Genomic DNA, 27,732 nt, shown 5'->3' on the forward strand with positions numbered 1-27,732 from the left:
GATTTCAGGGGGTGAAAGAGGGGCATGGATGACAGTTCTGAAGGGAAAGAGGGGCAGCTTGGCGACTTGTGTTAGCTTTGGGGAGGTGGCCAAAAGGAGTGGGCAAAGGGCGACACTGGAAGGTTTTTATTTTGGAAAAGCTGTGCCGAAAAAATTCAACAAAATGTTGCTGTGGAAAGAGAAAACCAAATCGTAAGCATTAAAAAAAAACCAAAGTTCCAATCAACCAACTCGCTCAGAGGGGAGGAGGCCAAGAATGGGAGGGAGTCGTAGCCCGACAGGCAGCCGGCCGGCCTCCGGTGGGCACGGCCATTTCCCTGAGTACTCTGCAGAGGAAGATGGGGTGGCGGCAGACCTGCTGAAGATGCCCCGGTGGAGCGGCCTGGGCCTGGGGCCGTGCCCATCCACAGCCCTGCCAGGCGCATTGTACTGGTCATTCAGGACGAAGGGGTCGGGGCGTGCTCAAGGTGGGCTTCTGCTGATCAGGACTGATGCAGGCAGCTGCTTTCAGGGCACGTGTGCTGAGTTGGGGGCCGACTGCCAAACCAACATGGCCAAGGCCAAGGCTGAGGCTCGATGGTGAGGGGCAGAGAGGGAAGGGCTGCCGTTTCTGGCCGAGGGGTCGTTACACGGACAGGCATATGCGGGGGGCTCTTTCCAGCTTCCACCCCTAAGCCCTCTTCCCAAGGGACCCCAGTGACAGTTCTGCTGAGATGCTCTCCTGGCCATGCGTGCTGAGGGTCTAGGTGACCCACACTGCTGGCCTGCCCTGGAGAAGCAAGGATGGAGGCTGGCCCAGTGGAAGCCCTAAGCCGTCGTCCGAGACCTTCTCACCTAAAGCTCCTACTCTGTTGGAGGAAGGCTCCGTGGCTGTTGCCAGCCTGTTCTCTGGCACCGCTGGTCTGCTGACTGGACCTTCTGCAGGCCCGTGCCCTCCCTGAGCGTGGTCTTTAGCCAGAGGGCGTCTTCAGGCCTGTGGTCCCAGCCGGAAGCACCCGGACTGCTTTCTGCCCAGAGCTCCCAGGACTAGGAAGCAGCCTTCCACACTCCTGCAGTCTTAGGAAGTGAGAGCCCATCCCACGGTGGCTGTCAGGTCCCAGGTCAGCACATCTGCGCCTCCTTCCCCTGCAGCAGGTCTGGGGGCAGGAGCTGAGGGACATCCAGGGCACCCCTGCTCTGGGACAGGCTCCAGTCCCCCTGACCCAGCAGGTCCGGGGCGTGGAGCCCTGAGGTGGTGGGAGAGCCCTCGCTCTCCAGCCCCGTTCCGTCTGGATCCTGGCTGCTGCAAAGGGGCACTGATTCTAGTTCTGTCCCCTCCTCCTTGGCTTTCTGGGTTCGCTGGGGCCAGTGGCACGGTCCACTCCGACAAACTGGGCGAAAGGCCACGTTCCTCTGGCTCAAGTATACTTCCAGCAGGTAGTAAATGGTCCAGAAGATGGTGAAGCAGCCAATCAGCACCAGGGTCTGGGGGAAAGGCAAGCACCTATGTAGGGCTGCTCTCCTGGAAGCCTGCAGCCTTTCTCAGCCCAGAACAGTGAGCTCAGAGAGTCTCTCTCCTTCTGGGGGCTGCCTCTCCCACCCCCAAGCCACACCCTCTATTCCCCCCGACAAGAGTCAGCCAGGAAAATGGGGACCCAGGTCTGCCCAGTCCATCACTCCCAAGAAGCCTTGAGTCGCCCACTGAGGACAACACCCCAGGGCACCCCTGCCTGCCCGCACCTTGAGAGTGTTGGGGGTTATGGTGTAACCGTTTTCATCGGGGATGTTCAGCCCGGGCGGGCAGGGCAGCGTGAAGCCGTCGTGCAGGTATTTCCCACTCATGGCGCTTTCTAGTAGCCTGTGGAGCAGAGAGGAGACAATGATGCCCCATCAGCCTGGCTCCTCTACCTGCCTGCCTTGCCCATCCTTCCGCCTGCCCGCTGGACAGGGCGAGGTCCCACAGCAAACGGGACGCAGGAAGTGGGGCTCCCTAGGTGGCCTCCCCATCCTCCACCCCCAAGTCCCCGGCCCTCTGACGCCCATGTCTACACCTACCTCTGTCTGTCTCTGATGTCTACTGGACTCCACACAGAGCCATACAGGATAAGCTGCCATTGCCGGAGGACGCCGGCCTGGGATGTCTTGTCTCCTAGGGCGGCAAGCAGGGTGGTCCGTGAGTCTCGCCTCATGGCTGGCCAGACGGCAGAAGGCCCGCCCGCCCTGCCACCCGGAGGGACTCAGCCTGTATGGGTGGGCGGCCACAGTCGTCTAACTGTGTCCCACTGACCCCGGGATTCTGCAGACCTGCCTCTCGGGTGCTCTTGGGAATGAAAGGGGAGGGTGAAAGGGAGCACTCCAAAGCTAAGAAGTTTTTCCTCTTTCATGTTTTAGGGTTTCAGCTGGGATTTTTCTTGGGAAAAAAAAAAAAAACAGTCCTGCTAAATTAAAGGTCTGAAAACCACCGGTCTGGTGAGGTATACCTGAAAGTGAAAGACTCTTTGCGACCCCATGGACTGTACAGTCCAGGGCATTCTCCAGGCCAGAATACTGGAGTGGGTAGCTGTTCCCTTCTCCAGGGGATCTTCCCAAACCAGGAAATTGAACCGAGGTCTCCTGTATTGCAGGAGGATTCTTTACCAACTGAGCTATGAGGAAAGCCTGATGTATACCTAACTTGGGAGAAATTGGGAGGGTTGGGTTCAGTTTCCAATTTTCTCCTTAAAAATACTGTATGATTTCACATATGTTACTTCAAACCTTGGGTGGGCCTCAGTTTAAAAAAAAAATGGTGAAAATTAGTCCTGCCCTTACCTGCCTACCAGGGCTGGCCGCAGGACGGTTATATGTGAAAGAACTTGAAATGTGGTTTCAACAAGGAATTTGTGTTGCTATCCTGAGGAAAGATGGATCAGTCACTTTGCCAAGGAAGATGAGAGGTAGTATTAATGAACAAGTAACGAACAGGTCTCAGTGCCCATTCTGTGGGTGAGGCATACTTCTTGGCAGCTACCCTTATGGTCCGATGGCACCCTAGGTGTTCCACCTGGGACACTTTCTGTGGGGACTCTGAGATCCAGAGGAACTGGCTGGGAGGCAGGCAGGCTTACCTACATCCCTGATGACGAGTCTGTAGGTTCCTTTCGCCTTCTCCCCCCAGCACCGCACCGTGGAGAAGGTCCAGTCATTGAAGCCGTTGGGATCCCTGGGGCAAGAGCACAGGAGACAGAGGAGGGTGTGGAGCAGGGAGTTGACCCCTTTGCCCAGGAGCACTTTCTTACTGTAGTAGCAGTTACGGTCTGAGCTACAGCCAATCAGGAGGGTGCCACGAGGGGCCCTCAAGTGCTGGCCCTTTCCCCGGGATGGTCTCAGGAGCTGAGGGGCGTGTGTCAACGTGGTGAAGTGGAAAAAGCAAACGTGGAGGGAACACAGGCTTGGGAGTCCCACAGATCTAGGCTCACTGTTACTCTCTCAGGTGCTTACTAGGTCTATGACTTGTTTCCTCACTTGTAAAAGGAGGTTACAAAGTCTACTCTCCATCGTCTTTCTCTTGGTCGTGCAGAGTGGTAGGTGGGATCTAGTTCTCTGACCAGGAATTGAACCCGGGCCGCCTGCACTGGGAGCTCAGAGCCTTAGCCACTGGACTGCCAGGGAAGTCCCTCTGCATCGTTCTTACAAGGACTGAAGAAAACATACGTCAAGTGCAGTGCCGAGCACGCTGTAAGCACTTGAACAAAGCAGGTCACAAAGCCAATACCAGGGGAGTTTAGGACAAGGCGAGTGTCTACTCCTCCCAGATCTTTTCCTGGACAAGGCCCCCGCTGCAAAGAGAGCTCAAAAGGTAGGGGCACAAGTACGTACGAGTCCAGGCTGCGGGGGGCGCCGATAAGGGACATCATGCCACTGGGGCAAAAGAGCTTCACTTCCAAGCTGCCACGTCGTGGGTGGGTGATGGAGACAGTCACGGCCACGTGCTCCAGGGTCTTCAGCCCCGACATGTCCAGGTCCGTCCTGCTGACTGTGGGAAGTCAGGCTGGGCAGCTGGGAAACCAGCCCCACAGATACTTACGCCCTCACTTCACCCCACCAAACACAAAGGCATATACAAGTATCTTTGGCAACCCTGACTGAACCTTGTGTACACTAGGAAAGGGAATACGCTTGCTGATTTCAAGTTTAAAATTTAGTTTAGAGTCCAGTCGGGAAGGCAACACATAACCAAGACACAAGACAAGAAACAAACGGAGCCATTTCCAACGTTCATTTATCCAAAAAGTAATTTCCTGAGTACCTCCTACATTTCAGGCACTGTACTAGATGCTGGGAATGTAAAGGTAAGTTGGATACGGCCTCTGCCTTCTACCTGCAAGTGGAAAATGACATCGTATGAGGTCCACATAACTGATGCCAGAACAGAGATGAGGCAGACAGGTTTAGGCACTCAACTGTGAGACACACTCTGAGGAAGGAAGTGAATACAGATTGGTAGAGAGTGTTGGTAGAGGGTACTCTAGAAGGGAAAACGGTACATATAAAGGCAGAGGTAGAAATGACCAAGTTTCATATTGAAGGAAACACACATTTTTGGGGGGAAAGGAAAAAACTGCTGAAGTGACGGGCTTCCCTGGTAGTCCACTGGTTAAGAATCCATCTGCCAGTGCAGGGGACACAGGTTTGATCCCTGGTCCAGGAAGACCCCACATTCTGTGGCACAACTAAGCCTGTGCGCCGCAATTGCTGAGCCCAAGCACTGAGACTGCTCAAGCCCACGCGCCTGGAGCCTGCGCTCTGCGACGAGAGGAGCCACCACAACGAGGAGTAGCCCTGCTTGCCACCACTAGAGACACGCCGGCGCCTGGGAATGAAGACCCAACAGAGCCACAGGTAAATAAAAGATGAGCTATGCACTTAAAAAAACGAACAACAACAACAAAAAACCCACCCAAGCTAGTGAAGTGAACAAACTTCAAGGAAATTGTACTGAAGGGAAAAAAGCCAACATTGAAAGGACACACGGCGCACGATTTCATTTACATAATATTCATGAACCATGTTGACTGTGGAGACGGAGGACAGATGAGCGGTTGCCAGGGATGGGGCCAGGGGGTCAGGTATGGCTATACGGGGGTGACAGAGGAGTCCTGGGACGCGATGGCTCTCGGCATTGATTGTGGTGGTGGATGCACAAGACTACACGTGGTAAAGTTGCACACACACACACACACACACACACACACAGAATCTCTAACTGGTGAAATCTGAGTAAGTTCTATGAATTGGACCAATACCATTTTCTTGTTTTTCCTATTGTTCTATTCGAAGACATTTAACATCAGGAGAAGAGCTCATAGGACTTCCCTGAACCGTTCTTTGCACCCTCCTGTCAATCTACAATTATTTCAAAATAAAAAGTTAAAAAACCGAACTAGTGAAGTAGGAGACTCACTTGAGGAATATTAAGAAATTAGGCTGTGATGAGAAATGACTCTTTCCAAGACAACTTCTCTTCCATTAATTCAGGCCAATAGGCAAAGCAGAGAGCAATACCCAATTCCCAATACCCAATACCCAAGATGAAGAAGCTCAGAGAGGAAGTAAGAGATGACGGGCACGGGACCTCAGATAGGAAAGGCTTTAACATTTTTATTTTAAACAAGCAACTGAGAACTATTAGAGATTACTGTGCAAGGACGGAATTTTTTTAAAAAAGTGTTAAAGGGAGGTTACTCCTAACAGCTGTGGGTAGGCTGAACTGGAGTAGAAAGAAGAAACAGGTGACAGGAAGGCCAGCTAAAATAGCTGATTCTAGTCTATGGGTGAGGTGGTGCGGGCGTGGATAACTGGTCAAAGAAGAAAGAGGGGGGAGTTCCCTGATGGTCCAGTGGTTAGGAATCTGAGTTTTCACTGCTGAGGGCCCGGGTTCAATCCCTGGTCAGGGAACTAGGTCGCAAAAGCCGTGCAGCACAGCCAAGGTAAGAAAGAAGAAGAGAGGAGGAAGAAAAGGCCCAGGGCTTCCTGTGGCCCCACTGTCTATCCTTCCTGTTCATCCTGGCCTTCCACTCAGTCCCCTTCTCACTGGGCTCACGTCAGGGAGGAGGGCCACCACCCATTATCAGAAGAGACCAGTGTTCATGGGTCTACCCGTTCGATGCCATCTCTTCACATCCCTCTCTTTCCTCAACTCCACAGACCTTTCTCCACCCCACGTCAGCAAAGACTTCCATGGCCAGACCCCGGGCCTCTGGCACTGCTTATCTGGCACTGCTTCACTTTTGAATGGGTTAGTTACTTCCCTTGTGGGATTTATTATGTAAACAACACAAATTAGAACAGTAGTTGAGCAAAAATGAGAACAAAAAAGCTGCAAATTCTTGATGCTGTGTTGGTAAATACACACTGAGCATTCTCACTGCGTTTGTCTGTGTGCACGTGTGTCTTTTCTTTCACTCTTGCAACTCATGGAAGCCAATGTTCCGCCTTCCCAGAAAGCAACCAGCTGTCCCTTCGCTTTCTCCACTACTTTCTTTTTTTGGCTGCACCATGCGGCATGTGGGATCTTAGTTCCCCAACCAGCAATCAAATCTGCACTCCTTGCAGTGGAAGTGTGGAGTCTTAACCACTGGACCATCAACCAGGAAAGTCCCTCCACCACCTTCGTGATTCCTTCATTTTCTTGCTCCTCAAGAGATCTGTCAAGCTCCTCTTCCCTAACCGCCTAAGATCCCACAACTCATCTCTCCAACACGTTCTTATTTACATTCCCTTGTGTTCTTTTCCTTTCACAGTAACTATCCGGCAAAAGGCCAACACTGGATCAGACCAATTATACAGTCTCTTGGCTGGATTTTCTTGCTTACGCCTTTCCCACTACAAAGGGAAAACACACCCTTTCTCAACTCATCACTTGTGCCTACTAGTGCTAAGAGCCTGGGCTCTGGAGCCACCCAGCCTGGGCTCAAATTCCAGGCCAGCCGTGTACTAGCTACAAGAATTAGTTCCCTTATCTGTAACACGTCCCCCTTATATGGTTCATGGTTAATCATTCTAAGATACACCCTGTGTCTCCTGTTTTCTGCTGTACCTGGGGGCTCCGGGCTCTGGAGAATAAACTTCCCAACTCCTGCCACTACCTGGCTGCTAAGCATGGGAGAAGGCACCTGGGCGTCCACCTTTTAAATGACACCTGGTTCTACTCTCATACCTCATCTTTGTCCTCTGAAGTGCATGGGGCCTCCGAATCCTGAGCCCTTTTTTTTGGCCACATTGCGTGGCTTGTGGAATCTTAGTTCCCATACCAGTGAATGAACCTGGGCCCTGGCAATGAAAGCTCAGAGTTCTAACCACTGGACTGCAGGGAATTCCCAGCCCTGAGTCTTTGGAGATTCTGTGGCATAAACGAGCTTGTTGCCTAGGATCACTCTGGCAGGTATTTGGTTTGCAATTTTCTTAGCCCTGCTCACTTCTCCATTCATGCTCTATCTTCCAAAAACGTACTGCAATCTCTACTTCGCTGTGATCTCTTCTCTCATTCTCTTTGTCCTTGTGCTCATTCCACTTCCATTCCTTCAGTCTTACTTTGGTGTGGTGAGGTTGTGCATACGGTACATTTTTATATGTGAAACTTACATACATATAAACTTTTACTATGCATGTAAGTGTGCTTAGTCCCTCAGTTGTGTCCAACTCTTTGTGACCCCACGGACTGTAGCCCACCAGGCTCCTCTGTCCATGGAATTTTTAGGTGAGAATACTGGAGTGGGTTGCCGTTCCCTTCTCTAGTGTATCTTATTGACCCAGGGATTGAACCTGGGTTTCCTGAATTGCAGGCAGATTCTTTACCATCGGAGCCACCAAGCGACACATTACAAAGCATAATAGAACGGAATAGAATCCTAAAAGAGACCTGAGCGTGCTGGTCTGTGTTAGCATGTGCACAGAGTGGCATGCTGCGTGCAGTTACTTATTGGCGTGTACAGGGACTTGGGTGGCCACGCATGTGAGAACATGAGAATTATTTCATTAGAATTGAGCTAGTATACTAAACGAGTTAACCCTCAGGCCAGTGCTTGGCACATAAAAGGCATTTATCTTTTTTTTTTTGGCTGCCCTGCATGGCATGCAGGATCTTAGTTCCCTGACCAGGGATGAAGCCCGTACCCCCTGCAGCAGAAGTGCGGAGTCTTAACCACTGGACCACCAGGAAGTCCCAGGGCACTCATCTTAGCTGATGATCATCATCATGTTATTATTTTACCTTCAGCAAGACGGGATCTTGTTCAACCACTGCCGAGAAGATCCCAGGGTTTTATTTGCCCATCATCTTACAGAAACTAGAAAAATCTCTACCCTTGTCACTATCCTTGTTTAGGGATCTGAATAAGACATGTCAATCTAGGAATCATTTGTGGAGAGGTGGCAACTAAAGCCGTAAGTACAACTGGGCCATCGAGGATGAAGACGTAGAGGGAGGGTCAAGAATATGGCATGAATCTCAGACGGAACTCATGGTTTGGAAGTAGTGAGGTGAGTGAACAGAAAACCAAGTTCCTCAGGCCAGAAGAGGACCATGGAGCAAAGGAGGCCACTGGAGCCACAGGAGGAGCAGGGAGGAGGAGGTGGAGGAGGGGGAAGGCTGACACACAGGCCTCGTTAATCTGGTCTGACAACAGGGCTAAGCGTCATCGACCGAGATGAGCTGTGAGCTGGCCCCGGGTCTGAGCCTGAGAGGGGCACCTCAGAGTGATGAAGTAAGTCTTCAGCAGTGGAGAGAGGGGATAAAGGTGAGCAGTTGCTTTGGTTAGTTCATTTGAAAAGGTTACTAGCTGGAGGCAGTCAGGGGTTTAAAGGTGTTTCCTAACAGATGTGCTGAGGGAGTTGGAAGGCAGAAGGAGGAATCAATGGGGAGGGAAAGACTGGGCAGGAGAGGAAGATTTGGAGCCAGGAAGGAACAGGACTGAAACATAGCTGGCGGTAGTCAGCTGGGGCTGCAAACAAGGATAAAAGGGTGTTTGCAAGAGGTGTTCAGGAATCTTCTGTAAATATACACAGGCTCCCTTGTGTTTGAGATCCGCCTCCCAAGCCCCACCCTCTCTCTCGCCCTCCAAAGACATTTCAGACCCAGAGTCAGAGCTAAAGGAACCAAAGGGCCCTCCTGCCAATGGGGAGAAATGACAACCTGTCTTGCTCTAGAGCTGCCCTGCCTAAGAAGGTGGCACCAGCTACATGTGGCTATTTAAAATCAATTACAGGGACTTCCCTGGTGGTCGAGTAGTTAAGAATTTGCCTTGCAATGTAGGGGACACGGGTTCAACCTCTGGTCGAGGAACTAAGATCCCTCGTGCCATGGAGCAGCTTAGCAGCACAAATAGAGAACATTTCCACCATCACAGAAAGTTCTCTTGGCCACCACTTCTCTAGAGTCTTGGAATTTCACCTCCTTTTCCATAACAGGAATATTCACTTCCTTCTCTCACAAAAAAGTTCACCTGCTAGCCCTCGGACACTGACTTGGCCAGGTCTTGGTGGGAAAGACTATCACTTGGCCATAGAGGAAGACGTTTGCTGACCGTCCGGGACTGAGTTGCTCAGCTCTACATGAACTGGACTGACTTCCTGCAGCCTCCCAGAATGCCCATGAGCCTGGACCTTCAGTTCTGTCTGGAGTCACAACAACAGAGGGGAAGACATCTTTGCTGACCCTGGAGATCAACAGACTGTTGGCTGCCCTCCAAACCCGTGAAGGGCTCGTTAGCAAAACTTGCTGAGTCCACCTCCCTTCTCTCCGTCTTTCTCTCCCCTACTCCAACTCCTGCTCTCCTCCTCCCAGGACAATCTGTCCTTCTTTCTCCTGTTTCTTCGTGACAAACAAGCAGTTTCCAGATGCCTCTGTACCGAGGGAGTTTGTCAGACATGCTGGGGAACGTCCCTGGTTAGTGGGAGGCAGAGGATGATGAAGTTGAAAAGGACCCTAACCTGCTTCTAAGCTGACTGCCTCACTTGATGGATGTGACTGTGGGTTACTGTTACTTAAATGAGAGACAGCAGCTCTGGATAGGAGGTAATAAAAGTTAAAAGATGTATTGTCTCCAAGACATGTGAATGCAAAGCCCTGAGGTTCCTACTTGAACTGCATTCCTGGGAATGTTCCTACACTCTTCTGCCTTGGCTGATGCTTTATGCCCTTTCCAAGATAGCATTCCTTTTACGGAAAATGCAATGAACCGGGCCCATGGATTTCCTTCCACGTAGAGGGGAAACTGGGCAAGTGCTGGACATGGTTAGGGAGAGAGACAACGGAACTCTTCCCACCCAGGGGAGCAGCCCCAACCCTCCCTTCTACTCTCCCATCTTTGGCCATCCCTCCTCATGGCCACTGTGCTGGTCTGATCACTTCCTAGGAGGATGGGAACAGCAAGGACAAAGTTCCACCTGGGTACAAAGCATGGCATGCTTCCGACTTTACAAAACAGTGGAGAACTCTGCTTGTCAAAATTCCTTGAGGAAAAAAAAAATCCCCAAAGAACTGGAGGTATGGAAAACTCTCCAGTGGCAACTCTGGGAAGTCTGCAGAGAGGATCCTCTAGCATGGTACCCCAGCCCAGCCGCCCTCTTCTCTGGGAAGGGTTTCAACCTCTGGGCTCAACATGAGACCACGTCTCGGACTGCCCACAGACAGCCCTCACCCATTAGGACAGTCCTGTGGCCCTGGGTGGGATGGAGGTGGAGGCGGAGGGAGGGCCACTCCAGTCTAGAGAGCCCTCTGGGGACTCCTCTGTCCTCCCCCAACAGGTCCCAGCTGATTCTGTAATTAGACAAGCCTGTGAATCAAAGGGAGACATTCCCAGCTCCTTCACTTCATCCAAAGCCCACTGGGCTGCAGAGGATCATCTGGCAAGTTCCTAGCATGGAAGTCAGAGGAACATCTTTCGACTCGTGCCTGTCCTCCCAGGTCCTGGCCCAGCCCTTCTGCCAGCCTTCCTAATGGCTTGCTCAGCAGCTCCCTCCCACCACCTGCAACTCAGGAGAAAGGTCTCTCAAGCAGCCAGGGGGCCAGCCAACTCAGAAGCAGCAACATGTCCTAAAATGGTCAGAGAGAACGCCGCAGATCTGGCTGGAGCTCAGCTCCTAAAGGAAGGGGCAGGACCGGCAGGAGGACGAGTCTAACTTCTCCATCACCCCGCCCTGAGCCTCTGGCCCGGGATTAACTCCCTTTCTGCTGACCGCTTACCATTCCACAGCACCTCCAGGGGGCGGGTGGACAGTGGGATTGCCTTGTTCTCTTTCAACACAGGGCTGACGTAGGAAGCTAAGTAAGGGACAGACGTCCAGACCTGTGAAAGGAAGAGGGGGCAGCGAATGAACAAACGTAGAGACCTCGCACAGCCTATCTCGCCTACCTGACCCCTAGGGCTGCACTCTTTTTATTTCTCCCTTAATCATCACTGTCTCACTCTGCGGACAACCTGGACTGCTCCCTATGGCAGAGCCGGGGAACACGCTGGGTCCAGGGCAGCAGATGGGGAGCTGACACCCTGAGGGCTCCATGCAACACCAAGGTCTCATTTACTCCTGTCAGTTTAAGAAACTTTATAGAGTGTTGAGCCTGCTTCTTCATGGGTAAAATGGGTCTTGGGTGAATGAGTATCTATTAAGCACCTATGACATGATGGGCAGTGTTTCAGGCATTCAGTTCGCCCCCTTGGCCCCTCCACGCAGGACAGCCATTCACCTTGGCGGCGTTCACGAGTCTCCAAGCATTGAGCAGGCCGAATCCGTGCTGGTGGCTGTGGCTGAAGCCGGCCTCGTTGGTGATCCATTCTGCATGGCGGTCCTCGTACTGACAGCACAGGGGTCCTAGTGAGCCTTGCAGGTTTTAGGTTTCCCGACTCACCCTGATGGCTCATCCAGCCCAGACTCTCCCACAAAGGCTGCTAGGAAGGGACTCCCTGAGGAAAGCTGGGACAAAAGGGCAAAGCCCTGTGATGTCACCAGCCCAATGGCCTGCTTACAGAAGGACCTGGGAGCCCGCCCAGAATGCTCCTTTGCAGGTGACATGGCCGCAGCAGGACAGGGACAAGTGAATTCAGGTCTACGGTCTTGGTGGGGTCTCCACACTGCTTCTATAGGAACGCAACTCTGGGAGACACTGGCACCTAATGCCTGGGACATCTAGAATCTGAACCTCCTGATACCTCCAAGCCCTCGGGATCAAAACTCTGAAGTGGGCTGGGCCAGGCCGCGCATCTGCCTGCGAAGGGCTCACCCGGGTAGCTGTGAAGACTATGATGTGCTGGACGTCACGCCACGTGAGGCAGGGCCGCACCTGCAGCATCAGGGCTATCATGCCAGCCGCCAGGGGCGCGGCGGCTGAGGTCCCCGTGTGGCCCTCGGTGCAGCCAGTGCCTTTCTGAAGGTCCCAGTCGGTGGTCACCTGGGAAGAGGAATGAGGGGGATGGGGGGGTGCTGGTTAGGGCCAGAGTTTCCGGGGCGGTGGGGGGAGAGGGCAGGGCGGGGCCTCAGAGCGAGCGAGCCTCCCAGGACCTCTCCGTCTGGCTGGTCAGGATGAAGGAGATTCTTTATCCTCCTGGGCCTTACAGGAGAACCTCTGGAGAGCTGAGGAAAACGAGTTACTCTGAGGGTCTTGGCTGCAGTAGCACAGAAAAGAGGTGGAGAGGGGAGAGGCCTCATGTGTCCTGATTCCTGCTCAGCTGATGATCCCTTTCCCAATCACTGCCCCCCCGGCCCCTGCCCCTGCAGCCGTGGAGACAGAGGAGTGGCCGGGGAGCTCTGGGGGCCCCCCAGCTGGGGCTGGAACAACAGTGACAGCACCGGGCTAGGAACTCCAGCTTGGCGGCTCAGAGACGGGCCAGCCTGACTTCAGGGTGAACACAGGGAGTGCGTCCCAGGGAGAGGACAGCATCCCCCTTGCCCAGTGGTGGGCTCAGCATGGGCGGAGCATCTGCACCGCTGCCCACCCTGGCCTGTGGCGATCGACTGGCCGGGCCACCTCCCTGCTTGGGGCCGAGTGCCTCAGGTCCCCCTTCTCTACCTGCAGTCCTGAGGTGGGAGGTGAGAGTGGGGGTTGAGGGGGAGGGACATGGTACCTGTATGGCATCCAGTTCTTTCCACATTCTCATCCTCCCTGGAGCCACACAGGGTGGAGCCAGGGAGGGCCCTGCCTGAATCCATTTCAGCCCATGGCCCTCTGGATCTAGCATGTGGTGCCCATGCTAACACAAGAACATCTTTTCCTTCCAGGCTTCTCTCCTGGGTCAGATACCAAGGTGCTACCTTCTGCCAAGAGCTGCCCTTTCTCCACCATCCTCGCTGCTTGCCTTCCAGCTGTTTTAGCAGCTGCCAAGACATGTCATTTCCACTCAGACGCTGTGCTCTCACAGAAGAGAAGGGAAAAACTCTTCAAGTGGAAGTCTCAATGAGGGTGGGAAGCCTGGTCTGTGCCAGGGAGCAGATTAATTTTTTCCTGTTAAGGAAACAGCCTCACAGTGACAGTCTAGTGTGGAGCTGGGAGGCTGGTGAACTTGCCTCCGGTGGCAGGAGCCCTGGGCAGCAGACGGTGGGGTGGCATGTCCCTCCGTGCCTGCCCTGGGGGAGGCAGTCCCACTGAGCTGGTCACTGAACAGAAACTGGCAACTGGTTTTCAAGACAGGGACAACTCAAAGATGGGAGGTTGGCTGAACAAACTCTCTTTGCATTTCTGGACAAATTATAGTTCAGATAGAAAGTGGTGGGGGTGAAGCAGAGTTGAGTCCAGAGGAGAAAAGACAGGCGCCCCAGAACAAGGGGATCTTGTATGCCTGGTAACTTCTCGGCCCCCGACTGTGGCTGGGGTGAGCAAGAGTCCTGCCAGGATGTTCCTGTTGTTCCTCCCCCTCCAGCCTGGCCTGGGCTGGGGGTGCGTGGTGTCCCTCTGCACCCAGACTCCTGTCTGTTAAGCAAAGCCTCCTACCCGCTTACTTCAGCTCACTCCCTTTTTTCTTCTCCCAGGGTGGGGGAAGGGGCTGGGGTCACCTGGCCCAGAGCCTTGGAACATTGTATTGACCAGAAGTCATTGAGCGGCAAAAACAGAATTTCAGTTTGGGAAAGAGAATTTGACCCAGAGGCAGCAGCCCAATTCCCAGCGGCCCCAGAGAGTCCTCCCAAGCGCGAGCCACTGGAGAAATGTGACACCGGCTGGCTGCAGCCCAGCCCTGCCCGAGAGCCCCCCGTCCCCGGGTCACTCTGTTACGGGCATCGGGACGGCCAGGGAGCTCTAAGATGATGGGCTGGAGCTGAGCCAGCTGGGGGTAGGCACTGCACTCTGAATTCCTTCACAGGTTCCCACAGCTTGAGAAACTCCACTTCCTTGCTCCAACTTCTTGTTTGCTGTGACTCCAAGCCCAGCTCCAAGGAAAGAGCTATCTCTGGGGTTGACGGGGACATTCCAGACTCCTTTTCCCACCCATGCGGTGCAGACAACCACTAGCTTTACTCCTGAGGATGAACAGGATCAGAACTCGCAGTATTTACTTAAGGACTGCATAGCAATGCAATGATGATTTTTTTTTTTTTTAAGCCCATAGAAATTAGGCAAAGCCCATATTCTACCAAAGGAAGACATTTCAAAAAGGTTCTTTCATCCATGTGTGCTCAGAGTGATTCCTATAAAGATATGCCTATTTGTTAAGTTAAAAATTTAAAGATGAAGGAGCTTCCCTTGTGGCTCAGTGGTAAAGAATCCGACTGCCAATGCAGGAGACACAGGTTCAATCCTTGGGCTAGGAAGATTCCACATGCCTCGGGGCAACTAAGCCCTTGCGGCACAACTACTAATCCCGTGCTCTGGAGCCTGGGAGCTGCAAGTGCTGGGCCCATGTGCTCCAGAGCTTGTGCTCTGCCACAAGAGAAGCCACCCCAGCGAGAAGTCCAGACAGACTTCTGGACTGTAGTAATGACAGTCCCCCCTGTAATGACAGAGCCCCCCTCTTGCTGAAACTAGGGAAAAGCCCATGCAGCAAGGAAGACCAGCACAGCCATACGTAAATAGGATTTTTAAAAATTTAAAGATTAAAGACCCTTTACACAGATACATTTAGAGTCCTCAACTCCATTCTACCAACAGGGGCAGACTCTTAGGGAAACAGATGTGCTAGGGAAGAGGATCCCGAGAGCCAGGCTGGGGAGCAAAGGGCCGGCAGGGTGGGGCAGAGCACTCACGATGCTCCGGAGCATCTTATCCCCGCCGCTGAAGGTGACCGCCAGCATGGAGGCACACTCCTCTGCATAGAAAGGCATTCGTCCCTCCTCATCCACAGCACCTGGGGGAGGAGCACAGAAATGGGAGTGGAGGTGAGGGTCTGAGAACGTCAGACTTACCTCTGAGTTATTGTTGAGGGGTTGGTCCTGGGCTTAAAAAATGATCTCAGTGGTCCAAGTCCTTCAAGTACCCACATGCCTCCCCTGGACAAGCGGTCTCAAATGGCAGAGGGTAGTATGTGCCGAGACCATTCTTTCAGCAGACTGCAGGGGGTGGCCACTCGACACGGACTCACCCATTCACACATGCGTTTCTCAGTTACTTGTCGGTTATCTACCGCGAGCCACACACTGTGTGAGTGAGAGATGGGGACTGTGGGGAAAGGCCGCAGACCTGATCTCAGGGAGCCCATGGTCAGAGCCGAGGTCAGGGAAGTAAGTACAGTTGGGACGGTAAATGCCTACAGCAGGGAGCATAGGTAAAAGGCAGTTAATTTAGGCTGGTGTGGCGGGGAGGTCAGGGAACGTTTCAGCAGGAGGGAAGTGACCCGTGGGGAGAGAGGTTGGAGCAGAGGCCTAACCAGCTGTGGTGGTGGAGCTGGGGGCTGGGGGCGCAGAGGGGGTTATCGCAGATGATGGGTAGAAAGTGCTCCCAGGAATAACTTATAAGGAAGTCCTGACCTCCCCTGAGAGCAGGGCTGGTTCTTCCTCACTATCAGTCTGAAGAGAGACTGTGCACACACACTCAGACAGACACATGGAAGCTGGGGGCACACCCAGACACACAGTCCCCTCACCCCTGAGTGACACCCAGACACACGGTTCCCTCACCCCTGAGTGACACCCAGACACACAGTCCCCTCACCCCTGAGTGACACCCAGACACACAGTCCCCTCACCCCTGAGTGACACCCAGATACACGGTCCCCTCACTCCTGAGTGACACACACCCAGATACACGGTCCCCTCACCCCTGAGTGACACACACCCAGACACACGGCCCCTCACCCCTGAGTGACACACACCCAGATACACGGCCCCTCACCCCTGAGTGACACACACCCAGATACACGGTCCCCTCACGCCTGAGTGACACACACCCAGATACACGGTCCCCTCACCCCTGAGTGACACACACCCAGATACACGGTCCCCTCACACCTGAGTGACACACACCCAGATACACGGTCCCCTCACCCCTGAGTGACACACACCCAGATACACGGTCCCCTCACCCCTGAGTGACACACACCCACACACATGGTCCCCTCACCCCTGAGTGACACCCAGACACACGGTCCCCTCACTCCTGAGTGACACACACCCAGATACACGGTCCCCTCACCCCTGAGTGACACACACCCAGATACACGGTCCCTTCACCCCTGAGTGACACCCAGACACACGGCCCCTCACCCCTGAGTGACACACACCCAGACACACGGTCCCCTCACTCCTGAGTGACACACACCCAGATACACGGTCCCCTCACCCCTGAGTGACACACACACACACACATGTGACACACACCCACACGGTCCCCTCACCCCTGAGTGACACCCAGACACACGGTCCCCTCACTCCTGAGTGACACACACCCAGACGACACACATGGTCCCCTCACCCCTGAGTGACACACACCCAGACACACGGCCCCTCACCCCTGAGTGACACCCAGACACACGGTCCCCTCACCCCTGAGTGACACCCAGACACACGGTCCCCTCACTCCTGAGTGACACACACCCAGATACACGGCCCCTCACCCCTGAGTGACACACACCCAGACACACATGGTCCCCTCACCCCTGAGTGACACCCAGACACACGGTCCCCTCACCCCTGAGTGACACCCAGACACACGGTCCCCTCACTCCTGAGTGACACACACCCAGATACACGGCCCCTCACCCCTGAGTGACACACACCCAGACACACATGGTCCCCTCACCCCTGAGTGACACCCAGACACACACATGGTCCCCTCACCCCTGAGTGACACACACCCAGATACACGGTCCCCTCACCCCTGAGTGACACACACCCAGACACCCAGATACACGGTCCCCTCACTCCTGAGTGACATACACCCAGACACACGGCCCCTCACCCCTGAGTGACACACACCCACACACCCAGATAGATGGTCCCTCACCACTGAGTGACACACACCCAGACACACGGTCCCCTCACCACTGACACACACACCCAGATACACGGTCCCCTCACTCCTGAGTGACACACACCCAGACACACGGTCCCTTCACCCGAGTGACACACACACACACACAGTCCCTTCAGCTCGAGTGATACACACACACACATCCAGATACATGGTCCCCTCACTCCTGAGTGACACACACATACACACATACTGACATACTTGGTCCCCTCACACACACACATCCAGACACATGGTCCCTTTACTCTTGAGTGACACACACATATACACACTGAGATACATGGTCCCCTCACACCTGACACACACACCCACATCCAGATATACAGTCCCTTTACCTCTGAGTCACACACACACACACACACACACACACAACCAGATACACAGTCCCTTCACCCCTGAGTGACACACACTGAGATACATGGTCCCCTCACCTCTGACACACACACACACCCAGATATACAGTCCCTTTACCCCTGAGTCACACACACACACACACACACACACACACGGATACACAGTCTCTTCACCCCTGAGTGACATACCACACACACACACTGAGATACATGGTCTGGTCACCTCTAAGAGACACACACCCTCAGATACAAGTCTCCTCACTGCTGAGTCTCTCTTTTTCTCTCTCCTACACACACACACACACACGTGAGCACCCGTGCGCTGTGGGACCCCGGGCCCACTACCTATGGTGACGGTGTAGATGGAGTTGGCGTAGCCATCGTAGTTGCAGTTGTCGTTGTGCTGGCCCCCATTGCCACTGGCCACCACAAAGATGCTCCCAAAGCCCTGGCGGCCAGCGATCACCCCGTGCTGCAAGGCGGCCTGAGGAGCGAAACACGCAGCTCAGCTGAGGAGCTCACAGGAAGACCCTACCCACCACGCCACTCGCCCTCCTGCCCCCTTCTAGAGGAAAACACAAAACCCCAAGGGCATTGGACAAGGGAGAGAGAGACTTAAAGATGGCCTTAAGAGGGTAAGGGGGCTGTTAGTGGAACAACTGCTTGATGGATGTGTTCTGCTTATCAGAGCAGGTGGGGCCAGAAATGCAGAGCCGAGCACAAAATCAGAGCAAAGCACTGCTCCATTCTAAGAAAGTCCCCCTCACCCCTTCACCCCGGGGCAGGAGTGCTGTTCCCAAAGGAGCGGTCGGGGCTACAAGGCAGGTCTGGGGGAGGGCGGGAGCAGTTCCGGGAATGGGATGACGAGGGTGAACTTGGTCCCCAAGGTCTCCACGGTTCCCAGCTACCTTGCCCAGCTGGTGGGGGCCGTCCACCGTCTTCCCATCATCGTCTGGTCCCCAGCTGTGGAGAGACACCCAGTGGGAAGAGCCAGGGCCAGGCCGTGGCTGCCCACCCAGCCCAGCCTCGGCGGGCCGTCCCTCTGCCCCACGCTTCCCCTCCTTCCAAGGGCTCCAGCCCAGGACTCGCGTGATGGAAGGACATAAGAGTCCAGCCCTCACTCCAAAGTGGAAAACAGGACGTGCTAACATTCTTGTCCTTGGAAACCTTCCCAGTTCAGGACTACTCTAACCTGCTCCTAAAACCCCCTTCTCAGGTCCCCAGGGAGTACAGTGTGGTGGAAAGGGATGAGAGACCACCCCTTTCCCACCAAAGAAGCCAATTCTAGGCCTGATGGCAGAGCGCCTGTGAAGGAAGTAGACGGCCTGTGTAAGCTGTCTAGGAGTTCTCGGTCCTTTCTCTGCATGTGGAGGGCGTTGTGTATCTACAGGAGATGCTGGCTGGGGAAGAACAGGCTGCCGTCGATGCGGCACGAGCAGCCCAACCTCAGCTCCTCCTCATCATCCACCCCCTTCCTGCCAGATCCACAACTTGGAGCTGCCGGTGTGTCCCTGGGTCGGGGCAGAGGGGCTTTGTGCTAGGTATTCAGCCCAGTTGTGGTAGGACAGGAATCCTAAATTTCTTCCAGAGCATTACGAGTTTATTAAACAAATACACACGAGGCAGGATGGAATACTCCTTGTGTGGCAACCTGATCACTGGGGTGACTTGGGGCTTAAGACAGAGAACCCAGAAGCTGGGGGTCTGGAGAAATAAGGGCGGTAGACTTACAGGCTGTACCCCATGGGAAAGCCCCTCTGTCCTCACACCGCTGTCCTCTGGTTGGGGGATTCGCCCGGTGCCCCACCTCCGGCCCCTTTACACTGTTCCTGGCTGCGCCTCACCTGCAGCTGTAGATGTCGTTGATCTGATAGTGCTTATTGAACGCCACAGCCTCCATGCTGTCTGTCAGGGGTCCATCCAGTACTCGGATACCTAGGCGGTGTAGGCCATACCAGCTCCTTAATAATGCTGGTCTCCTACATAGGGAGCCGGGTGGTTGTGGGGGCCCCCTGTGGAGACTTACTTTTCTAAGTGCTCTCGGATCTTTTGAACCTTTATACCATGTGCATGTACCTGGCCAAAAATATTTTCTAATGTAATGCTAAATCTTAGACTCTACGGATCCTGGGGTCTGGTGGCCAGAGGCATAGGCTAGAAGGTAGGGAATCCAAAGTTCCCTTTTTTCACGCATCCTTTATCTCATAAAACTCTGCAGTGGTGCTTGACACAGATGGTATTCAACAGATGGTTCTCAGCCCATTGCTGAGACGTCTAGTGGACATCTAGTCTCACCTTCTAAGGGGCAGGTCACATCCGGTGGAGCTCTCAGAAGGGACCTGGGCTCCCTCCCTCCGTAGTCTCATTTACAGAGAGGGCTGCTGACCCCTGCTGGACTATAGGAGGAATGCAGCCAATCTGTTCCAGCCTTGTAAATGCAGGCTCCAAGCGTTTATGAGAAATCACCAGGAAGGTGTCCGCATCCATTCCCTTCACCCTCTGCCTTGATGGACAAAGACTGAGAGGCCGAGGAGCCAAAGAACCACCCCAGTATGGGCCAGGGCCACTCAAGTCTCTTGAAAGGATGGGGAGCAGACAGTGACCATCAGCAGGGGTGGGAGCTAGAGAGCTGGGAGAAGGGAGAGGGGCCTCCACAGACACACGGGATCAAGAAAGAAGGGGAGATGAGGAGGCCATTGGTAAACCATGAAGATACGAAAACATGGATAAGTAAAAGGAGCTATCATTACAATGAGCTGAGCACCGGTGGGGCCTAACCATGATCAGGAAAAGGGAAGCGGAGTCTGAGCAGCTGGCCTTGGGCCTCCATCTCTCATCCACCTCATTTTCACGCTCTTAGCTGTTTTATATACTCATGCGCGCTCAGTCGTGTCCAACTCTTTGAGACCCCACAGACCCTGCCAGGGTCCTCTGTCCATGGAATTTTCGAGGTAAAAATCCTGGAGTGGGTTGCCATTTTCTACTCCAGGGGATCTTCCTGACCCAGGGATTAAACCCGCATCTCTTGTGTTTGTTACACTGATTGACAAGCGAATTCTTTACCACTGAGCCACCTGGGAAGTCCTTTTTAAGGTGGGGTTTGCCGCTAAAAACATGTTAGAAACACTAAAGCACTGAGAAAAAAATCAATGAGCCGATCTGTCCTGCAGACACCTATTTATGAGCGCACCCTTTGCTTTCTGCTGTGTGTTAAAGGCGAAATAAAGTCGTGTTGAAATTCAAGGAGGAGGGACAGAGGATGAAGACAGCAGTCACGGGGTGGGGGGGCGGGGGGTGTACCGAGGCTGGACTGGAGGTACCTGCTATGCGGCTCCCGAACGCCACTCCCACCGCACAGAAGCTGTTGTTGGGCACAGCAGCAATCTCGCCTGCGCACCGCGTGCCATGGTGGTTGCCATTCTCCAAGTCTGGGTGGGGCATGGGGTCAGGGTCATTAGAGTTGAGGTCATAGCTGCCCTCAGGGCTCTGAAACATGGCAGGGGAGGAGGGGGGAGATGTGATCACTCACTGGTTCCAACCGGTCAGGTCTTGGAGCTCAGGGAGAGAGAACTGGGGGTTTGGGGCTCTGAGCCAACGCTGCGGGCCCATCTCTGCCACCCACATGGGCGGCATAAGGACAGGACACCTAGGGCAAAGCTGAGAAGTGCTGCGTGTTGTGCTGTGCTGTGCCAAGTCGCTTCAGTCGTGCCAGACTCTTTTCGACCCCGTGGTCTGTAGCCTGCCAGGCTCCTCTGTCCATGGGATTCTCCAGGCAAGAATACTGGAAGAGTTTGCCATTTCCTTCTCCAGAGGATCTTCCCGACCCAGGGATTGAACCTGTATCTGTTAGGCCTCCTGCATTGGTAGGCAGGGTCTTTAGCGCCAGAAGTGCTATAGCTCTAGGCAAACTTCTCTCTTGGCCATTATTATAGAAATATGCCCTGGAGCTCTTCCATGGTAAGCCGGGGATAAAAGAGGCTTCTGGCTACTTAAAGGGCAGGCTTTACAGAGGGGGAGGCACTTCGACTTAGACCCTGATGCTGGGAGGGACTGGGGGCAGGAGGAGAAGGGGACGACAGAGGATGAGATGGCTGGATGGCATCACCGACTCGATGGACGTGAACCTGAGTGAACTCCGGGAGTTGGTGATGGACAGGGAGGCCTGGAGTGCTGCGATTCATGGGTTGCAAAGAGTCGGACACGACTGAGCGACTGAGCTGAACTGAACTGCCTCCTTACTTCCCAGGGCAGGGAGTGGCAGCAGGATCCGGGAAGTATCTCTCTGCTGGGCTGCAGCCTGTGTCCTAGCTGCCAGGCCACAAGACTGCCTGGGGGAGAGGAGCTGATGAAGAGCAGCATCCTACCTCCCAGGCCCTTTCCTCTGGCCCAGTGAGAGGTCACTGGGAAAGGGAACAGGCCTGAGGCAACATCAAGAATCAGGTAAGGCCTGGGGGCGGGACTAGCTCCAGGACCACTCACGTAGTTGGGTGCGATGTCCTGGATGGTGTGCTCCACGCCGTCATCCACGACCACCACGGTCACCCCGTGCCCAGTGACATTGCGCTCCCAGACACCCGTCACATTGATGTCCCTGCCGGGGCTCCGCCGGTTATTCTAGGGGAGAGACGGGGTCAGGAACTGCTCTCTGAGCCTTGGGAGTCCAGCGATGTGCAGCACAGCCCACAGGGAGACAAGCATAGCAAGCACCCCCTTCGCACTCTTGGCCGCTGTCAGGGGGCCAGAGAGAGGGGTGGACAAACAGGGGTAGATGGGGACGGAGCCAAGGAGGGAACCTGTGAGAGCTCTGCCACAGCCCAGGTGTCCAGGAAAGCTTGGCATCACTCATGGGCAACAAGGGTGAAACAGTGACTAGGGTTAAGGGCTGGGTATTAATATGCTGTATGATATACACTGGGACTTCCCAGATGGCACTAGTGGTAAAGAACCTGCCTGCTAATGCAGGAGACATAAGAGATGCAGGTTCAATCCCTAGGTTGGGAAGACCCCCTGGAGGAGGGCACGGCAACCTACTCCAGTATTCTTGCCTGCAGAATCCCATGGACAGAGGAGCCTGATGGCTACAGTCTATGGGGTCACAGAGTAGGACATGAGTGAAACGACTTAGTATCCACTGCATGCATGATACACATTATATTAACATTGTATAATATAATATTACTAGCTAACCCCTACACAGGCATCATATACACTATATTAACATTATATAACATAACATTACTAGCTAACCCCTGCACAGGCACGATATACATCATATTAACATTGTATAATATAATATTACTAGCTAGCCCCTGCACAGGCATGATATACACTATATTAACATTGTATAACATAACGTTACTAGTTAACCCCACACAGGCATGATATACATTATATTAACATTGTATAATATAATGTTACTAGCTAACTCTTGTAAAGTGTTTCCCATGTGTCTGGCACACATACATTAGTTCACTTAATTGTAACCATTCCGTCTCCATTAACAGAGAGGTTAAACAGTGCACCCAAAGGCACAGGCTAGTCAGTGGCAGGCAGCCCAGGCGGCCTGGCCCCAGCCACCCGCGCCGGGCACCGCAGTCCTCTGGCTCTCTGGGAGTGAGCACAGGGCACGTGGAGCCCGAGGATGAAGCCTACCATTGAAGCCCACGGAAATGTCTCCTCAAGCAAAGGATGGGAGGCCCCTGAAGAGTTAACACAGACAAACGCCCACTAGAGCACCGGGTACCCCCGCCCCAGCTGTCTGAAGTTGGAAGCGGCAGGGGTGGGCTCACCAGGTGCCACTGCTGCGGGTACTTGGGGTCATTGAAGTGGACGCTGCGCTTGGTCCGCTTGAGCAGCCTCTGTTCCGAGTGCCAGCGCACAGCTTCGTGCCTGGCCAGCACGGCCTCCACCTGCTGCCGGACGGCCTCGACCTGCCGGGCCTGGCGATGCCGCGCTGGCTGGACCAAGAGGTAGTGCCCCTGGAGCTCCCCGATGCGCCCCGCGTTCATCAGCCCCGTCGCCTGAGCCAGAGCATCTGCCCGCTGTTCCAGCGACTCCTCTGCACCCTCGCCTTCCGGACCGTCCAGACGCACTGCCCAGCTTAGCCCCCTGGGGCCCTGGGCCCCGGGCCCACCTGCCCCCACCAGGCCCATAACCCAGGGAAGCAGTAGCAAGAGCCCAGCTAACTCCAGCCAGAGGCCCGTGGGCAGGCCCAGGGGGGCATCTGAGTGTGGCACTTTCTGCCTCCCTTTCGGCATCAGAGCAGTAGTCTGCGGACAAAGAGGACAAGAGAGGTAAGAGAGCTGATAATGGCAGGCATCTCAGGGGGCGACCGAGCACCAACCTACCACACCCGGAGACTCCTAACCCATGCCTTTTAAATCATAAAATGTGTGATCCTCTCTTTTAATTCACACAGATCTCTGACCAACAGGGATAAGCCCCTGGGGGGAGTGGGGGGCCGGCACTAAGCCTAGTGGGTCCGTCGATGGCACGATTATCGCGAGACAATCAAGCAGGAATGCCCAGGTGCTAACGGGTACCACACTGCTCTTCCCCACTGTTGCCATCTTGAGCTCAGAAGTCGTATCGCTCCTGCCAATTCCTGGCAGCTCCATGGTTGTTCTTTAGAAAAGACCCTCCTCCCTTCTTCAGAGGGGACAGAAATCTTCCCCCAGCTGACTTCTCAGCTAACTTCCCACGGTGGGGGCCCATTCCCACCTGGACTCAGAGTGAGGCTGAGCTCCTGGTCTGGTTAACCACCTCACGCTCATTTTGTGCAAATGGAGAAAAGGCATTCCTTCCGCTGTGAGTAGCAGTGACTCCCAGCACAGACCGCAGACCTGTAGGTCCCAAGAAAACAAGAAACGGTGTCCTCCCAAACCCAGTGGAGCAGGCAGAGGCTATCCAGGAACCCTGGGATCTGTGACCAAAGAAACTGCCAATGAGCACTTGCAGGAATCTCAAATAGGTCACAGACTAGAACCAAACTGGTATTGTAAGGCCAGATGGGTACAAAACCCAGAAACCGTACTTCTCATCCTAATCATCGGGCCGTCCTCTTTTTTTTTCCTAGATGCCGAGAAGAGGGTTTGAACTCTTACCCAAAACTTCTCTTGAAAAAGTAGATAAAGGGACTTCCCTGCTGGTCCACTGGCTAAGACTCTGTGCTCCCAATGCTGGGGGCCTGGATTTGATCCCTGGTCAGGGAACTGATTCCACAAGCAACAACTAAAGATCCGGCATGCCACAATTAAGACCTGGTGCAGCCGAAATAAATAATAGATAACTAAATATTAAAAAAAAAAAAAGAACAAAAAAGTAGGTAGGACTGCTTCTTAGAAGTCTGGGTGGTAGCTCACTTCCTGGTTTCTGTACCTGTGAAAGACGCCAGGGGAAATAAGAGTAGGAGGAGGCAGGGGAAAAATGGGGAAAAGCTCAGAATGCAAACAAAACTGAACAGGGATAAGAGGCAAGTGGGTGGGGTGGGGATTGGAAAGTACCACTACAGGGCTTCCCTTAGTCACTAGCTCAGCAAGTTGTCTGTGAAGTGTTCTAAACCTGGGATGGCCACCCATGGCTTGACAGAAGGGCCAAATTAGTGGGCAAATGTGGGGACAGGGACAGGTGACTGGGCCGTGGGACAAGTGTGTCCCTACTGGTGGCTGAGCTCCTTCAGAAGCATCTGCTCTCTGGTGAGCTGGGGGTGGGTGGGTGGGGGTGGAGGGGGTCACCTTGAGGCAGGGCTTAGTACCTGCACACATACCCAAGTGGATCAGTCTGAAAATATGGGTATTGTACACAAGTCTCTTTGGAAAGGGAGAAGGGAACCTCCGCCACCTAACATTTCCTTCCCCAGATCCATGTATCTCCTTCTCTCTTAGGTTCCCAGGAAAATACCTCCCTGCCCGCCAGCAGCCTTCACTGTCCCAAGACATTCAGGTGTCCTTCCCAGTCTGCAGGCCTTACTGAAGCAAAACAAAATTCTTAAGTGAGATACGTTGACAGCGACCCAACTGGGCAAGGCTCCTTCAGTCTAAGCGGAGCCCACAGATTTCCGGAAGACAGGGGAAACCTGACCACCACATCCTCCAGTCCTTCTGGCAGGGCAGGACTTGATTCCGCAGCTCACCTCCACCCTCGGCTTTTGGGAAAGGAACTTTAGATATCATCTGAAAGCAGATCTCAACTTTGCCCCCAACTAACTAGGCGTGTCTCTACAGCTCTTAGGTGCCAAGGAGGGCAGCCCGAGTCCAAGATTCCTGTTCCCAAGAGGCTGTCTTCCTCCTCCTCCTTTTGGGAACCTCGCAACCTCTACAACCTGTTCCTAGAAATCAGGCTGCCTGCCAGAGGTCAGTTTCACCGACCGCTGGCCTCCAATGCCCGGTGCAAAGGGCCCCCTCTCCTCAGAGGACCCGCACGATCTTGGAATCCTGGAAGCCGTGGCCCCTTCTCCCGGGGCTCGCGCACGCGGGGAATGAAGGCACCCTCTGGGCAGCTCGCTCATCCTCAGACAGCGGCTGCAGCCCCCCGCCACCCCCAGTTCTAGAGCACCCGGACTTCCCATGCCCCGCCCCAACTCACCGGCCCGGCCGCCGCCGCCGCCGCCGCCCGCCTGCGGAAACTCGCGGCTCCGCGGGAGCCCGAGAAGCCGGTGACAGCAGCATCACTTCCGCCCGGCGGCGCAGCCAATCAGCGGCGGGCCCCGGCCGGGCCGAGAGCGGCCAGGAGCCGCCGGCGACGCTGCGGGGCGCGGGGGGCGGGGCGGCCCCTCCGGGCGTCCTCGGCCGAGGGAGCAGCGTGTGCGGCGGCTGGCCCACCGCCCCGCGCCCTCGGGGCACCTGTAGAAGCTGCCCTCTCCATAAGGCCGGCCCTCTCCCTCATGGCGTCCTCTGGACACGGCATCTCGGTTGAGACCTTTAAAACAACACTTGTTCCTCTTCTCTCTCTGACCGCCATGACCCTGACTCTTGCCTCATAACCTTCCTAGAGAGGGGTTCTCCCTCCGCCAGGTCCCAAGTCCTTCTCGCGGTCGCCATCTATCAAGTGCCTGCGCCCGGGCGGAATCCACTAGCATCTCAGCGCGGGGGGCGGTTTCCACCAAGTCCGCGTCCCCGGGGTCCCCCACCCTCGGCCCCGACCGCGCCGGCTATGGCCGCCAGGGGGCGCCATCTGGGGCGGCGCGGGTGCCACCGCGGCCTCTCCTCCCGGGGCCGAGCCTCGCCCCCCGCCGCTCGTGCCGCCGGAAGTGGGAGGTGTCGCGCGCGCGGGCCGGCGCTCGACCCCTCCCCCCCAGGTTCGGCCGCCCCCTCCCCCCCGCTCCGCCCGCTCAGGTGCGTCCCGTCCCTCCCCCGTTCGCTCCCGGGGGCGCGACGCGGGAGGTGTGTGCGGGGCGGGCGCGCGGGCGAGGGGCTGCGGCGCGAGGGGCGGGGGTCGAGGCTGCCGGGGGGCGGTGGTGCGTGGAGGGAGTTGTGGGGACGGGCATGGGGGTCCCGGCCTAGAAGTGGGACTGGGGGTTGGCAGCCTGACCGGGGGGCCGAGGGCAAGGTGCGAAGGGGGCTCTGGCCGGAGGGATCGGCCGGCGGCGCCAGCCCCCCTGTGGAGGGCGGCCGGGACCACTCGGCGTCGCTTCCCCCCATTGTCCCTTTCGCGACCGTCCCCGGATCTCCCCCGATGACCCGTCGCTCTCGGCTTCGCCGTCAGATCGCCGCCGGGTTGCGGTGCGAGGCTCCCCTTGGCCTCTTCGACCTAACGCCCCCCGCGGCGGCCGCAGCCTCCTGCCAGATGTCCCCGTCCCCCTCCCCTCTGCGGCTCTCAGCCACCGAGTTGCACGTAGGACCCGTGACCTGTGGTTTTGTTGACCGGGCGCCGGGAACCCCCGGCCCGGGCTCCGATGGGGCAGGACGTTTTGCACCTGTGAGAACAGTAATGGCGATCTGGGGCCCGTTTTTCTCCTGGGAGCTCGTATGA

General features: G+C 55.1%; 2 protein-coding genes across 6 annotated transcripts in view; one reads left to right on the forward strand and one right to left on the reverse strand.

Annotated features, from left to right (window-relative positions):
- Positions 1 to 111: 111 nt before the first annotated feature.
- Positions 112 to 26,547, reverse strand: PCSK7 (proprotein convertase subtilisin/kexin type 7). 2 transcript variants are annotated; one of them, XM_069555274.1, is made up of 17 exons: positions 26,347 to 26,547; positions 24,484 to 24,605; positions 23,553 to 24,032; positions 22,243 to 22,377; positions 21,084 to 21,249; positions 19,608 to 19,698; positions 18,672 to 18,726; positions 18,109 to 18,247; positions 15,190 to 15,290; positions 12,239 to 12,406; positions 11,705 to 11,812; positions 11,204 to 11,306; positions 3,838 to 3,994; positions 3,087 to 3,181; positions 2,035 to 2,128; positions 1,720 to 1,837; positions 112 to 1,464 (listed from the first exon to the last, which is right to left on the reverse strand). In XM_069555274.1, the coding sequence occupies exons 3-17, from the start codon at positions 24,018 to 24,020 to the stop codon at positions 1,102 to 1,104; spliced, it is 2,361 nt and encodes a 786-aa protein (XP_069411375.1). In that variant the 5' UTR covers positions 24,021 to 24,032; positions 24,484 to 24,605; positions 26,347 to 26,547; the 3' UTR covers positions 112 to 1,101. The 2 variants fall into 2 exon arrangements, with proteins under 2 accessions (XP_069411375.1, XP_069411377.1); XM_069555276.1 differs by lacking the exon at positions 22,243 to 22,377 and having other exon boundaries at positions 26,347 to 26,432.
- RNF214 (ring finger protein 214) overlaps positions 26,479 to 27,732 on the forward strand; it is a 49,118-nt gene continuing 47,864 nt past the window's right edge. The window contains exon 1 of one of the 4 annotated variants that reach the window (XM_069555279.1): positions 26,479 to 27,095. The gene's annotated coding sequence lies outside the window, so the exon portion shown is untranslated. Of the gene's footprint in view, positions 27,144 to 27,732 lie in introns of all 4 variants that reach the window. The other 3 variants (XM_069555277.1, XM_069555278.1, XM_069555280.1) reach the window with 3 other exon arrangements.

The sequence above is a fragment of the Ovis canadensis genome, chromosome 15, assembly GCF_042477335.2.
Source record: "Ovis canadensis isolate MfBH-ARS-UI-01 breed Bighorn chromosome 15, ARS-UI_OviCan_v2, whole genome shotgun sequence".
Classification (NCBI taxonomy): domain Eukaryota; kingdom Metazoa; phylum Chordata; class Mammalia; order Artiodactyla; family Bovidae; genus Ovis; species Ovis canadensis.

Excerpts from the sequence above, each read along its gene's own strand:
- PCSK7 (XM_069555274.1), bottom strand. The coding sequence starts at position 24,020 with ATGCCGAAAGGGAGGCAGAAAGTGCCACACTCAGATGCCCCCCTGGGC. Across the intron at positions 19,699-21,083 it reads GTTCGGGAGCCGCATAGCAG|GTATCCGAGTACTGGATGGA; the intron begins GTACCTCCAGTC and ends TACACCGCCTAG. Across the intron at positions 18,727-19,607 it reads AACGACATCTACAGCTGCAG|CTGGGGACCAGACGATGATG; the intron begins GTGAGGCGCAGC and ends GTCTCTCCACAG.